The following is a 14,711-nucleotide window of genomic DNA, read 5'->3' as shown; positions in this document are numbered from 1 at the left end:
GTCATTGTCTTTGAAGGCAACACATCCAACCTAGTCATGGGTTGGGTTAGAGTGGAATCAAAACATGGAATCATTTATTGTAATAGTTGATTGCACTGCATATTCTGCCCCGAGTTGTGGTTCTCTTACTGCTGATGGCTGTGCTTCACTAGATAACAAGAGAAACACAGAAGAGCTTTGATACGCATGAAATAGAGTGTTTTTTCCATAAAACAGAAAATAGTGTCTTCCTTTTCTTACTATTGGTACTTTGTTAGGACTATCTCTTTTTTAAAATTTCTGTAGAAAGTAATTTGAGGAATTAAGGAGCTTAGAAACAGTTTTCAAGATGTCCCAGAGATGTGATTTTTATTTTCTTAACTAGCCTTTGAGTTGACTTCTATATTGCTTATCAATTCAGAATTTTAAGAGGGAAAACATGTTTAATTGTGAAAGAACAGAATTAATTTAAGACAGGCCCTATCAGATCACCTCCATTATTTTAACATCTGCAAGAAGGTTAACAAAATGCCCACTCTGACTGACCTCAACACTGAAATGAAAAAGCTCAGCCTTTGCCCCATCTGATTTGGGGGAAGGTAAAGACCCAGATTCCAAGGATGCTGCGTACACGCAAACCTCATGCAGGCCCACCCTGAGCTTGGCTCTCCCTTAGCTTTTTTGTTCGCTCCTCAAGGGCAGGACGTTCCCTCCCACTTTGGGCTCTGCTTACCTGCCTTGCTTTAATCAGGAATGCCTTCTTTGGTGCTTCTGCTCCCACTTGGTTAATTATTACACCTTGGTCTATGCATCATTTCCTCAGAGAAGCCATCCAACCCTGTCTTGTTATTAGTCCTTTCTTGCTATTAGATATCACCCAACACTTCTCCTTATTACTACTTACCACACTTTGCAATTATACACTTGTGTTATTATCTAGTTCATATTCCCTGTCCTCACTAGATTATAAATTGCGAGCAGGCTGGAATAATCTTTTTTTTTAACTCTTTGAGGTTCTAGCCACTGTGTTTTCTATAATGTTTAATACAGAGCAGGTGTGTGGGAAATCATTGATGAAATCAACTATTTGATTTCAAAATTGAGAACTAAGATGACCATTGTCCCAGCCCATGTAGTTCTGTGATTTCAACTCTGCTTCTGTGTCACCCTTGGGCAAGAGAATATTCACTGAGGCAGGAAACTGAACTGTGTTCCAGCCCTCAAGAAATACCCCTCTGGGGACAGGTCACTTCCTGCCGCACAGTCTGGGAGTGAGGTGTGAGACGTTCATTCTCAATATTTACAGGATTCCTGACCTTCTTCACTACCTCTCTTCCACTTCTCAGGGCCAGATGGTCTTTCACTCCCTGCCCACCAATTTCTCTTTGCTACACCTGTCCTCCTCACCCAAAATAAAAATAAAATGGGGTGTCTGGGTGGCTCAGTTGGTTAAGTGTCCAACTCTTGATTCAGCTCAGGTCATGATCTCATGGTTCCTGAGATGGAGAGATGGAACCCTGTGTCAGTCTCTGGACTGAGTGTAGAGCCTGCTTAAGATTTTCTCTCTCCCTCTCTCTTTCCTTGTCCCTCTCCCACTTACTCTCTCTCTCCTCCCCCAAAATAAATAAATACACATTTAAATAAATAAATAAATAAATAAATAAATGTAAATAAAAACCACCCATTTTCATCTTTACTGTCTGCCGTCTTCATGGATTAACGTGGAGATAGAGAGCATAAAATATAAATTAGTATTTTAGGAAATTATCCTGTCACTCTGGTAGTCAGCAGGGAATAAAAATAAATTTTGCACATTATACAAAGGACAGGTTGTGTTTTCATTGTTTGTTTTTGTAGTACATTCCTTCTCTTTCTAGAAGACTCTAAGGATTTCCAACTATCTTAGAATATTAGACAAGAAATCATGCTGAAAATCAATCACCTTCAAGATAAGTTCTGCTTAAAAAGTTATAACATGTCATACTAAGTTTCTGATATCTATAACCAGTCACCAATGTCTTCTAAAGAATAAGAAATGAACCTAAGCCTCAGAAGTGATTAATTGTGACACTGAATACATACATGCATATAGAGGTGGATTTGGTATTTTTTGTAAATTGTATTATATTTCATTTAGAGTCTGGTATATTGGCATTGTTTTTAACACTTTTTAAAATTTTTATTTATTTTTCTTTGAGAGGGAGGAGGGGCAAAGAGAGAGGGAGGTTCCGTGTTGTCAGTGTGCAGCCCCATGTGGGGCTTGATCATGACCATGAGATCACAAGCTGAGCCAAAATTGAGAGTTGGACACTTAACTGACTGAGCCACCCAGGAGCCCCTAAAGTTAACACTTTGGCTTAACATCAAGTACACACATCGCTTCTCAACCTTTGGCTAAGATCAAGTGTAGTAACATCAAGTACACACAAACGAAAAATGCTTGAATTTTTGAATATTTTCAAAGCACACTGAAGCTTCTAAGAGTCCTTCCAGATCCCTGTCGCCTCCACCTGTTGTAGCATTTCATGGGCATTAGCTAAGTGTATGCTTCTTGAAAGCTGAATTTATGGATTTCATTGGCAACTCAGAACTCTGACTCATAGATGTGTATTTGATGAAAGAATATATCGGATGGTATAAATTTTACTGCAAAGAGTATCTTCCCACTTCTATCTCCACAGCAACACAGATGTACACACAGTGGCATCACTTCTTAAACTGTATCTCCGAGAACTTCCAGAACCAGTTATTCCTTATGCAAAGTATGAAGATTTTTTGTCCTGTGCCAAACTGCTCAGTAAGGAAGAGGAAGCTGTAAGTTGGTACATTTATTTCTAAAAAAGCCTTAATTTGGGTTTTTTGTCAATGTTCTTAGTTTTTCATTTGTAAATTTCCCCTTGCCCCATCCTTGGATTGTTTTCCAGCATTCTATTTATTGACATTACACACATTTAGATATTACATACACAACACAGGTCCCATTTTTAATCCCCTCCCTTATCAGCAAGAAAAGTGCAGCTGAATAAATGAAGTGAATCCTCCTTCCCACTTTGCTCCTCTAACTGGTTAATTGTGGGGCTACATCAGGTCAAACATTCCATGAATAAAGTGGATGTCTTATTTCATATTCCCCTTTTCATTATGTACCCCCTAAATTACTCTCAACAATGCCTTCTACCAAATCTTATCTACCATTTTTTAAACAGCTTTGAGATATAATTCACACATCATACAATCACCTATATAAAGCATACATTCAGCGCATTTTAGTATACAGTTGACCCTCGAACCATAGGGGTTTGAACTGTGTGGGTCCTCTTACACATAGATTTTTTTTCAGTACAGTACTCTAAATGTATTTTCTCTTCCTTGTGATTTTCTTACTTTTTATAAGAATGCAACATATAATACATATAACATACAAAATATTTGCTAATTAACTGCTTATCAGCAAGGCTTCCAGCCAACAAAAGGCTGTTAATAGTTAAGTTTTGGGGGAGTCAAAAGTTATACATTGATTTTTGAGTGTGGGGGTGGTCGGCATCCCTAAGCCCCCACATTGTTCAAGGGTGAACTGTATTCTCAAGAGTTGTGCAACCATCAAAATCTAATTTTAGAATATTTAGCACATTTTCATCATCCTATAACAAACTCCATAACTGACCCCACCTTCCCCAGCTGTTGGCAACTACTAATCTCCTTTCTGTATCTATAGATTTGCCTCTTCTGGATATTTCATATAAATGGAATCATCCACTATATTGTCTTCTGTGACCAGTTTCTTTCACTGTTTTCAAGGTTCATCCACCCTAAAACACCTATCAGTATTTCATGCCTTTTATTTATTTATTCATCTATCCATTCATCAGTTGCAATATGTGCATTGTTTCCATTGTTTGATGGACATTATTATTAAAAATGGTGCTGTGAATACCCATGTACAAAGCTTGGCATGGGCATATGTCTGCATTTCTCCTGGGTATGTACGTAGGAAGCAGAATTGCTGTACCATATGTAACTCCATGTTTGCTAAAGAGGCTTTATCATTTTAAATTCCCGTCAGCAATATGTGCAGACTCCAACTGCTCCACATTTTTGCCAACACTTGTTGTTATGTCTCTTTTTTATCACAGCCATCTTAATGTGTGTAAACTGATATCTAATTGAGCTTAAGTTGCATTTCCCTGATGCTTAATGATGTTAAACATCTTTCCATGTATTTAGTAGCTGTTCACATATTTTCTTTGGAAAAACACCTATTCAAATCATTTTCCCATTTTAATTGGATTATTTGTTTTATTATTACTGAGTTGCGAGAGTTCTTTACAGTTTAGATTACAAGTCTCATATCACATATATGATTTGCAAGTATTTCTCCCATTCTATCAGTTGTCTCTTCAGTTTTGTGATGATGTCCTTTAAAGCATGCAAGTTTTTAATTGCGATGAAGTCGAATTTATCATTTTTCTCTTGTCACTTGTGCGTTTAATGTCATATCTAAGAAGGCATTAACTAAGGTCGCCAGGATTTACTCCTATATTTTCTTATAAGACTTTTGTAGCTTTAGCTCTTACATTTAGGTCTATGATCCAAATTCAGTTAATTTTTGTTTATGATATGAGGAAAGGTCCAACTTCATCCTTTGGCATATGGATATCCAGTTGTCTCCAAATCATTTGTTGGAAAGACTGTTGTTTCCTCCACTGGATTTTCTTGGCACTCTTATAGAAATTGCTGCCTGTTTTTATAAATGAAGTTTTACTCTATTATGTAATATTGTCTGTGGCTGCTTTTGCACCACAACAGGAGAGTTGAGTAGTTGAGACAGAGACCATATGTCCCAGAAAGCTTGCAATATTTACCATCTGGCCTTTTTCAGGAAGAAGAACAGATTAGATTACATTATCCATTAGCTTTTCTGGGACCATTTACATTTTGGAAGAAGTTTTACAATGGGAAGAACCAAAGCAATTAATACCTTTGTGAAATTTCCAGGAAGAGTAGACTTTTTATTCTCCATCCCACCCCTAACAGTGTATCCTAGACATGGCCCATCTTGAGACTTATTTGTCAGTAGACACATGTCTATGTTTGGGGCATGCCAGAAATGGGAAAGACTCTCACTACACTAAGCTACTTTTTCTCCAAATAGCCTTATTATAAATGAGGCAGTCCTCCCTTTTCAATCAGTTGTGAGCGAGTATTAAGAATGGTAAAAGGCTTCGCTGAAATTTATTTCTCCACAAAGAGTACTTATGGAAATATTTGAAATACTTTTTCCCCATCTTTGAAAATATTTGTGAAATGCTGTCTGTAATCGTGGCAAGTTTTCAGGACAGGATTCTTCACTGATAATATGTGAAACTAATGAAAAAAAAACCTGTGTACTCATTTGTATTTGTTTCCATTGCAAGGCTAACACTTCAATAACATTAATTCTCTATTTCTTTGTACTCAGGGCATTAAGGAATTAGCAAAGCAGGTGAAGAGTTTGCCTGTGGTCAATTACAACCTCCTGAAGTATATTTGCAGGTAAGAATAGTCCTAAAGACAAAACTAAACAGAAGACTGTGTTTAGCCTGACACTAATTTACTTCTGACAGTGAATAAAATCACTGAACTACTCTGAGCTCTGGTGTTGGCCTCTGTAAAATTAAGAAGTTTGGCAAGATGATCTCAAAGGTTTCTTTGACCATGAAAATTGCTCAATTGTATAATTTATTGTTTCTCAGTCTGACTTACTTCTACATACTAAAGATATGTTGCTTTGAACTTCCATCAAAGTTGTTTGTACCTGCTGCATGTACCTTTAATTAAGAGAAGGAGCATCTCCCTTGGCATGAGGAAGGCCTGCGTGGGAGTCCAGTTTCTACCACTGACTTCTTATGTGTCTTTATACAATTTTCTTACCCTTTCCATGCATCCCCCTAGGTAAAAGAGTCCTGAAAACACATTTCAGATAGTTGTTTTTAAATTTAAATTCTATTTTAAATTGAATAAATATTATTTTCTATTCCTCTCCTACCTCAAGACTCATTGAAAAGACATTATCATTCAATTCTGTTAGGACAGTAATTGTACCTGGTAAATCTCTCACTCATGATCATTTAACTTATGGCCTGGGTTGGTATGTGCCGTGTCTGCCCCTGTTTAATAAACCATATGATTTCATTCGTATGTGGAATGTAAGAAACAAAACAGCCATAGGAGAAAAAAAGAGAGAGGCAAACCCAGACACAGAGTCTTAACTATAGAGAACAAACTGATGGTTACCAGAGGGGAGGTGGGTGGGGGGAATGAGTGAAATAGGTGATGGGGATTAGGGAGGGCACTTGCTGTGATGATCACCGGGTGTGGTATGTAAGCATGGAATCACTAAATTATACACCTGAAACGAATTACACTGTATGTTAACAATACTGGAACTTAAATAAAACCTAAAAAAATGAAGATATAAAATTGACGCATCTTAAATCTCAAAAGAGAGATGGTGATTGGCACTATACATCACTGTAGGTATCTTAAATGGAAGCTTCCCAGTTTATTTTTAAGTAATTCACTTTTTAATTCAGTACAGTATATTATTTGCATGTGCTTTTTGTGTCATGATTATATAAATGCTTAGCAGACTGGGAACTATGTAGTTTAAGACTAATGCTGGACACTGAGGAGTTCACTGTCAACTGTAACTGAGAAGAAATTCCAAAACCTTCTACCATAACTTTTTCTGGTGATGGTAGGAAGCAAATATGAGCTTAGGTTTCATAATTTAAAAAGGAAAGAAATCAGTTTCACTGATCACATAGATTCACTAACACATAGGGGTTCCGTCCCAAGACTTTGAACTAATTCAAGCTGTTGTGTTGGATGAGAAAGAGGAACAATCTCTTCAAGTAAAAGGGATAAAGGCTCTTTCTTGAGAACCATATTACAAATCTTTAGCTCCTCAATAGGAAAACTTAACTTCTCTTGAAACATTTAAGCAGGCTTTTAATTTCAGCTATTTCGAATAAGAAATAGTAGTTTGAGGTTTTTGTCCTTCAGTTTTACTATAGCTTGCACTGTATAACAGTAATGAATATGTGGAATAGGGGCCTTTCTTTAAAGTCACAGGGGAGTTGTCAAGAGCACAGACTCTAGAGTCAGACAATCTGGGTTCAAATCTCAGGTCTGCCACCTGTTACTTCTGTGTCCTTGGAGAATATTCTTAACCTTTCTGGTGCCTCATGTGTCTCATCTGTAAAATGGAGATAATCATATCATTTACCTCACAGAGTTCTCTGAGAATTTAATAAGTTAGCACAATGACTGACACATAAAATATATTATTTTAAATAATAGTAAGTTCTTTTTTTATCACTTCTTCTTTGTCTCATAAGTACAATTAGTAAGCCATGAAATTTAGAAATGAAGAGGGGGATGGGGAATGCAAAAAGGCCGAAAGACGATAGAAACGATCCCTCCTACTAAAATCATTCGGGAAAAAGTCTATTTCATGCCTCTTATTCTTTAACACCTAATAAATTGAAGCAATTTGTGCTTAGAATGTTTCATATCAGTGGAAGTAAGGTTTTAATTTAAACCATGTTTGATCTCATTTTTTAATAGACTATAAATTTGAAGCTCACAAATTACTTGACAAAGAGGGTTGATCTGCCTCTCTGAAATAAAGGATTATACCATATGATCTTATTTATAGTTCTCAAATTGAATACATTTATAAATTTAATGTTTTATTTAAGGATTGGAAGAAAATCCATATTCTTGAATCTCAAGTCCATATTAGCATTATCTAAACACACCTGTTTCTGTGATTGACAGAGGAAGCCAAGCCAAGCCAGGCCAAAGGTGATATTTGCTATGATCCCTCAAGTTTGATCCTTAATCATTTGCAATATATTTTCTCCACATTTGACTGAGAGATGTTTGAGTTTCTAAATAATTTTGCCTCCGTAATTGTATTTGAACATATTATAGTTAATAAATTTCCCAATAACCCATTTTCTTCCACTGACAAGTTTGATCCCATTGTTTTGTTCATGTTCTTATATCCAACAGGTTCTTGGATGAAGTGCAATCCTATTCTGGAGTTAACAAAATGAGTGTGCAGAACTTGGCCACTGTCTTTGGCCCTAATATCCTGCGCCCTAAAGTGGAAGATCCTTTGACCATCATGGAGGGTAAGCAAATGATTATCTTACACTCTCATCAAGAGAACAATCATCTGTTTTTTGGTTGGTCTGAACCTATTCTCTGAGGAAACTAGGGAAATAAGTAACTCCATGGTAACTCCATTTATGGATTCAAGTTCTTCTAAGGCAAAATCTTCTCTTTGAAAGTCAGGCATTTTTTGAATTTACTAAATATTATAATTTACTAAAAGATTCCTCGATGGCCTTACAAGAATAAATGGAGTTTCCATAAATCATCTGTAAAGTATTATGCAAGAGAACTAGAAATATCTAGTTCATTTTTTTTAGCCCAATGCAATTTTCAGAAAATTCAAAAAGTTACTATTTTGTTAATATATTTTTATTAACTTTGGTTTTGCTTGACTGATTTCAAGAAGTAGAAAAATATAGTCCTCCGTAAGATAATGCTGCTTATTAATCTGTGGGTTGAAACATGAGGGAATTCTTGTTTTCTAGATTATAAAATGCTTCAGATTCTTTTCCACAATGAACTTCTACTTCTGTTTGTTTCCAGCAGGCCTTCCTGCTTGAGTACCTTTCTTACCTATGGCCATTAGTATACCGTTGTTTTCTTAAGTTTGGACTAATTGAACAGTTAAGAATTTAATAAGGAAGAGGGAAGAGAAAGAATGATTATTTTTAGCTTCACTCTGTTATTTAGAACAAAACATATTCTTGATACTGTTCCTTTCTTGAAAATTCTGAGATTTTCATTCTTCTGTGTCTTATGAGAAAGAAAGAAAGAAAGAAAGAAAGAAAGAAAGAAAGCTTCATTTCCTTCATCAAATATTTAGTCTGATATCAATTTAACATCAGATTTTTGGCAGTAAGATAGTTAGTTGGTCCAGAAAACTTAATTTCTTTTCGAAGAGTTTAGCAGACAGTAGAAAATATAAAATTTGAAGCTATAGGAAGCTTAAAGATACTTTATTGTTTTCTCAAAATTTTTTTTATTATAAAATGCATATGATAAGGAAAACCATCAATAACGTATATACACACACTCATACACACACACACACATATATATGTATATATATACATATACATACACACACATATATATGTGTATATATATATATATATATATATACACACACACACACACACACACACACTTTGTTTGAGAGAGAGAGAGAGAGACAGAGCGTGAGAGTGAGAGCAGGTACGTGTGTGCATGGGAAGGGCATGGAGCCTGATCAGGAGATCAATCTTATCACCATGAAATCATGACCTGAGCTAAAATCAAGAATCTGATGCTTAACTGACTGAGCTACCCCAGTGCCCTGTTGGTGAATTTATATAAGACAGATACTCTAGAAATCACCACCTAGGTCAAGAAATATAACATTTTAGGCATCACAGAAGTCTCTCTCTTGTGCCCTGTTGCTCCATCTTCCTCCCCCACTTAACTTAAAACTCTATTTTACTACACAGACATTTGTATCAATCACTTCCTTGCATTTCTTGACAGTTTTATCAACCAAATAGGTTCCCTAGGCATTATATTTAATCTTTACTCTTATTTTATTTGCTATATTTTAAAGTCTCTGGCCCTAATATCCTGACTTCAGCTTCATATATAAAGGATAATAAATCAAGGCCAGTGGATTTTATCCCAGGAAGGAAAACTTGGTTAGCCATTTAAAAATCAATTTTTTTAATCTTTTTTTTTTTGTAAATTAAAAAAAAATCATCTCTATGGATACCAAAAAAAATTTTTTTACAAAATATAATGCCATTCATGATAAAGATTGTTAGCAAATTAGAAATAAAAGGAACTTAACCTAACAAAGTTCATCTATAAAAAGTTTAGTTAGAATATTGTACTTACTGGTGAAAGATGGAATGCTTTCCGCCTAAGATTGGATATAAGGTAAGATTGCCTCCTTCTACCACTCCTAGAAATCCTAGCCAGAGCAAAAAGTAATAGGAAGGAATAAAAAGCATACATATTAGGAAAGGAAGATGTAGAACTCTGTTTATTCACAGACAACATAATTTATATAGAAAATTCTAGAGAATCTACAAGTGAAGTTACTATAATAAATGAACTAATGGTCACATGATACAATGTCAATTTATAAAAATTCTTTGTATTTCTATACACTAACATTGAACAATTGGAAATTGAAATAAAAAATATAATTTTAGGACAACACAAATGTCAAAAACTAGGGATATATTTAAGAAAATATGTACAGGACACATATCCTGAAAACTACTAAACATTTATGAAAAAAGAGCTATATAAATCAGGAAATATACTATGTTCATCAATTAGAATAGTCAAAATCAATAAGATATTAATGTTCTTAAAGTTTACCTATAGTCTCAATATAATTCTAACAAAAAAATCCAGAAAAAAATTTATTTGTAGAAATTGACAATCTGAAGGTAAACCTTACATGGAAATAAAAATTATCTAGAATAGCAAAAACAACTTGAAAGGGAAAACAGAGTTGAAATATGATACTTGATTTAAGACTCAATATAATACCACAAATAATCAAGATAGTGTCTTACCAATATAAAGAGAGACATAGAGATCAATAGAAAAGAGAGTCCAGAAATAGACACACACACACATCATCATTTGTTTTTGACATATGTGCCAAGTTAGTTCAGTGGGAAAGGAATAGTCATTTCAACAAATGATGCTGGAAAAATTGCATATTCATTAAATAATCCTCTATCCTTACTTGACATCACTCAGAAAATTAACTTGAAATGGTTCATAGACCTAAATGTAAGAGCTAAAATCATAAAACTTAGAGAGGAAAACAGAAGAGAAAAAAACCTTATGACTTTGTGTTAGTCAAAGACTTACTAGGACATAAAAATCTCTAACCATAAAAATAAGTTGATAAGTTGGACTTCATCAAAATTAAAACTTTTGCTCTTCAAAAAGATATCCTTAAGAGAACAAAAGCCCAGGTCACAGGAAGGGGGATATATTGTGAATCAAATATTTGATTAAAGAATTTGTTTTAAAAGTATATAAATAACTCATAGAAATAATAAGACAACAAACCCAATGAAAAAAATGGGTGAAAGATCTGAATTAGACATTTCATCAAAGATAAAGAAATAGCAAATAACACATGGAAAGATGTTCAGCATTTTTAGTCATTAGGGAAATGCAAATTTAAGCTATAATGAGCTACTATTCCACATCCTCTACAAAGTATAAAATTAAGACTGAAAATGTTAAGTTTGGCTGGTAGAAATATAAAATGTTTGGGCCATTTTGCAAGAGATGCGTGGGTTCTTACAAACTTAATTATTTACTAACTATAAGGCCCAGCAGAGCAGTGTGCTAATATTTACCCACATAGAAAGAAAATATGTTCAACCAAAACTTTAATGTTCATATCAACTTTATTTCGTATTTAATAGCTCCAATCTGAAAACAGACCAATTGTTGATCAATTAGTGCATAAACAATTTTGGGTACACTCATAAAATGGAATACTACCCAGCAATAAAAAGAATGAACTGTTGATGCATGCAATAATATGGATAAATGTCAAAAGTATTACACTAAGTGAGTAATGCCTAGACACAAAAGACTTCATATGGTATAATTCCATTTATATGAAATTCTAAAAAAAGAAAAACTATAGAATTAGAAAGCATATCAGTGGTTGTCATGGTTGGGAAGTGTGGGTAGGGAATTAGCTACAAATAGGCACAAGGGAATTGTCTATTTCATGATTAGATGGTATTTCCAGAACTGTCACTTATCAAAATTCATCATATATCTGTACATGTACAAAATTACACATATACAAGATTATTCATTGCAAAAAATACAAGTTGAAACTGCCTTTCATAGAACACTGCCATATATTTCTGTGTACATGTAAGTGTATCTTAATGTGCATAGTTACCTTGCAAGGAAAATTGAATTCTTATCCAATTCTCATGAAGAAGTACCTATAATGTGGTATTTAAATTCAACCTTTATAAAAGTATACGAGCCAGGGGGAATTTCTGGATCATGTAGCACAGTGGGACTCCCCAAATCTGCTTGGACTCTTCAGAATGGGCTGGTGATTATAACAACTCTGACCTCATTATTTGGGCTTCATGGTTTTCATTAGCATCCTAAGGAAGAGAATGACAGGAGGAAATAAAAAGGAAAAAAGATAGAGTATATAGTGACACATACTTCATCATTACTAAGCTAGTCTATCCTAAATAGATACAAAAATTGAAAGAAAGTCCCTTTACAAGAACTATTGCCATTTATTATTCTTGAGACTAGATGAAAGCAAAGCCTCCCAAGATAGAAGAAAGAGATTCCTAAATTGCTCGGGTCCTGACACTCACTCTATAATTGTGGCAGGTAACTTTGGCATGGCTATTCACAGACTCATCACGGAGACCTTGGGAATATCTCTCTTTGATGAATTAAATGCCCCACATGGTTCATAGCTATAGTGAGAAGCAGAAATGCTTCAAATGTTAATATTCCAGTGATGGGAAAAAGCTCCATTTTCCCAAAGTACTAGGCAAAGTCATATATAATAGAGGCTGCTAATATTTGAAAGTGTGTCTGTCATGTGAGCAAATAGTAAAATAGGACTAAGTACACATGTCTTTACATAGTACATAGCGACATTGTTGACAGCCATTTTAACTCGATTAAAATTTTTTCGTCCGATTCACTCCTATATGCACTGAAACTGGGATGACAAAGTCAGAGGTTGCTTCAAAAGGAAAGATGGGTTTATGATACCATTAATTTTATTGAGTCATTTTTCTTCCACAACTCTGATTCTTGATGTCTTTTATTTAGTTTCTTTCTTTTTTTTTAATGTTTATTGATTTCTGAGAGAGAGACAGACAAACGGAAACAGGATGAAAGTTGGGGAGGGGCAGAGAGAGAGGGAGACACAGAATCGGAAGCAGGCTCCAGGCTCTGAGCTGTCAGCACAGAGCCTGATGCAGGGCTCAAACTCACGAGCCACGAGATCGTGACCTGAGCTGAAGTCAGACACTTAACCAACTGAGCCACCCAGGTGCCCCTATTTGGTTTCTTATTTAGAACAACCCCAAGTTTACTTGATACTACAACAGTTTAAATTCCAACAGCTGAAACATAATAGGACGAGTGCATGCTTTGGAGTAAAAAGATGAAGTATAAAACTGGTAACCTTGGTCATTTATCATCTATGTGGCCTTGAACAAACAGCTTAACCTCTCAGAACCTCAATTTGAACCTCATTTGAAAAATTTTAAGTCCTATCTCATAACCTTTTGAGAAACTTAAGAGATATAAGTGAAATATCTCCACCAAACACAGTGTTTCTCAAACTCTAACAGACATAGGAATCACCTGGGGATATTGTTAACATGTAGGTTCTGTTCAGATTTGCAGTTTGGAGCTTCCAGGTGATGTCAGTTATATTATTCTGTCATTACTGGTGTCATCCGGGAGCTGGTTTGAAATGTAAAATCTTATGACCCGCTTAATGCCTACATTTGAACAGAATCTCCAGGAAATTTTAGTGAACATTAATGTTTGAGCAACACTGGCCCAGCATCAGACCTGGCACATTGAAGATTCTTGATCTAAATCTATCGTTAAGTTTTAGATGATCACAAAAGTGTGCAGGATACAGATGGATTTAACACATTTTTTTAATATTCAGAATATGATTTTGAATTATATAGAGTCAAATTTTGCTGAGGCGTTGCTTTAAGCTGAAGAGTGGCCTCACTCCATATCAGGCCTCTACTCTCTGACAGCTACACAATTAGTAGCTGTTTCGGCAGAAATCTGCATTGTCAAAAGCCCTTGTCATCATTTTCCTTACCAAATCTCAATTTAGGTATTTTATATAGAAACTACATTTACTAACTACATTTACTACATTAACTAACATAATGTAAACTACATTTACATTTATGTAGAAACTACATTTACATTTTAGTTGTTTTGCTATGTTTATTTCTCAGAGACTATTCCTAGGAGCTCTTACCAACATCATATAAACCCCAATTAACACATCAAATTAGTATAGTTCAAGCTAAGGCAAAGATGATTGAGGTTTACATTAACCTATTACCACTTTATTGTGGGCACATGAATAAGTTAATACTTAATAAGTCTTATATTATTGAGGGAGAAGGGGCTCCGAGGTAGGAAACTAGTTGAGAAGCCTGTTTAATGGTGTCAGCCAGTTGTAAGGGATGGGGAGCTCAGCTTGTAAGTCAGTGAGGAATATGTGAAAATACATTTTGAGATTTCAGATAATATGCCATAAAACCATAAAAATCCACTGATTTTTTAATAAATTGCTGCTTTTAATAATAGACCAACTTTGGGGCACCTGGGTGGCTCAATTGGGTAAGCGTCCAACTTCAGCTCAGGTCATGATCTCTGGGTCCATGAGTTTGAGCTCTGTGTTGGGCCCTGTGCTGACAGCTCAGAGACTGAAGCCTCCTTTGGATTCTGTGTCTCCCTCTCTGCCCCTCCCCCGTTTGCACTCTGTCTCTCTGTCTTTCTCTCTCTCTCTCTCTCCCTCAAAA

The 14,711-nt window shown here is 35.2% G+C and overlaps 2 protein-coding genes across 22 annotated transcripts in view; one reads left to right on the top strand and one right to left on the bottom strand.

Moving 5' to 3' along the window:
• The window catches only part of ARHGAP24 (Rho GTPase activating protein 24), a 517,340-nt gene that overhangs the window by 489,181 nt on the left and 13,448 nt on the right, over window positions 1–14,711 (top strand). For all 5 annotated transcript variants that reach the window (XM_007074728.3, XM_007074727.3, XM_007074729.3 and 2 more), the window contains 3 exons: window positions 2,661–2,793; window positions 5,438–5,511; window positions 8,038–8,159. In XM_007074728.3, the coding sequence (XP_007074790.1) occupies window positions 2,661–2,793; window positions 5,438–5,511; window positions 8,038–8,159 (329 nt within the window). The remainder of the gene's footprint in view (window positions 1–2,660; window positions 2,794–5,437; window positions 5,512–8,037; window positions 8,160–14,711) is intronic.
• The window catches only part of MAPK10 (mitogen-activated protein kinase 10), a 568,389-nt gene continuing 559,967 nt past the window's right edge, over window positions 6,290–14,711 (bottom strand). For 13 of the 17 annotated variants that reach the window (XR_006216882.1, XR_006216881.1, XR_006216889.1 and 10 more), the window contains 2 exons: window positions 12,065–12,281; window positions 9,959–10,081 (listed from right to left, as the gene is read on the bottom strand). The gene's annotated coding sequence lies outside the window, so the exon portion shown is untranslated. Of the gene's footprint in view, window positions 7,217–8,562; window positions 8,755–8,829; window positions 8,896–9,958; window positions 10,082–11,196; window positions 12,282–14,711 lie in introns of those variants that run through there. The other 4 variants (XR_006216879.1, XR_006216878.1, XR_006216877.1 and 1 more) reach the window with 4 other exon arrangements.

Source organism: Panthera tigris, chromosome B1 (genome assembly GCF_018350195.1).
Source record: "Panthera tigris isolate Pti1 chromosome B1, P.tigris_Pti1_mat1.1, whole genome shotgun sequence".
Lineage (NCBI taxonomy): Eukaryota > Metazoa > Chordata > Mammalia > Carnivora > Felidae > Panthera > Panthera tigris.
The sequence above is the reverse complement of the archived record's forward strand: the minus strand, read 5'-3'. Positions and strand labels throughout refer to the sequence as shown.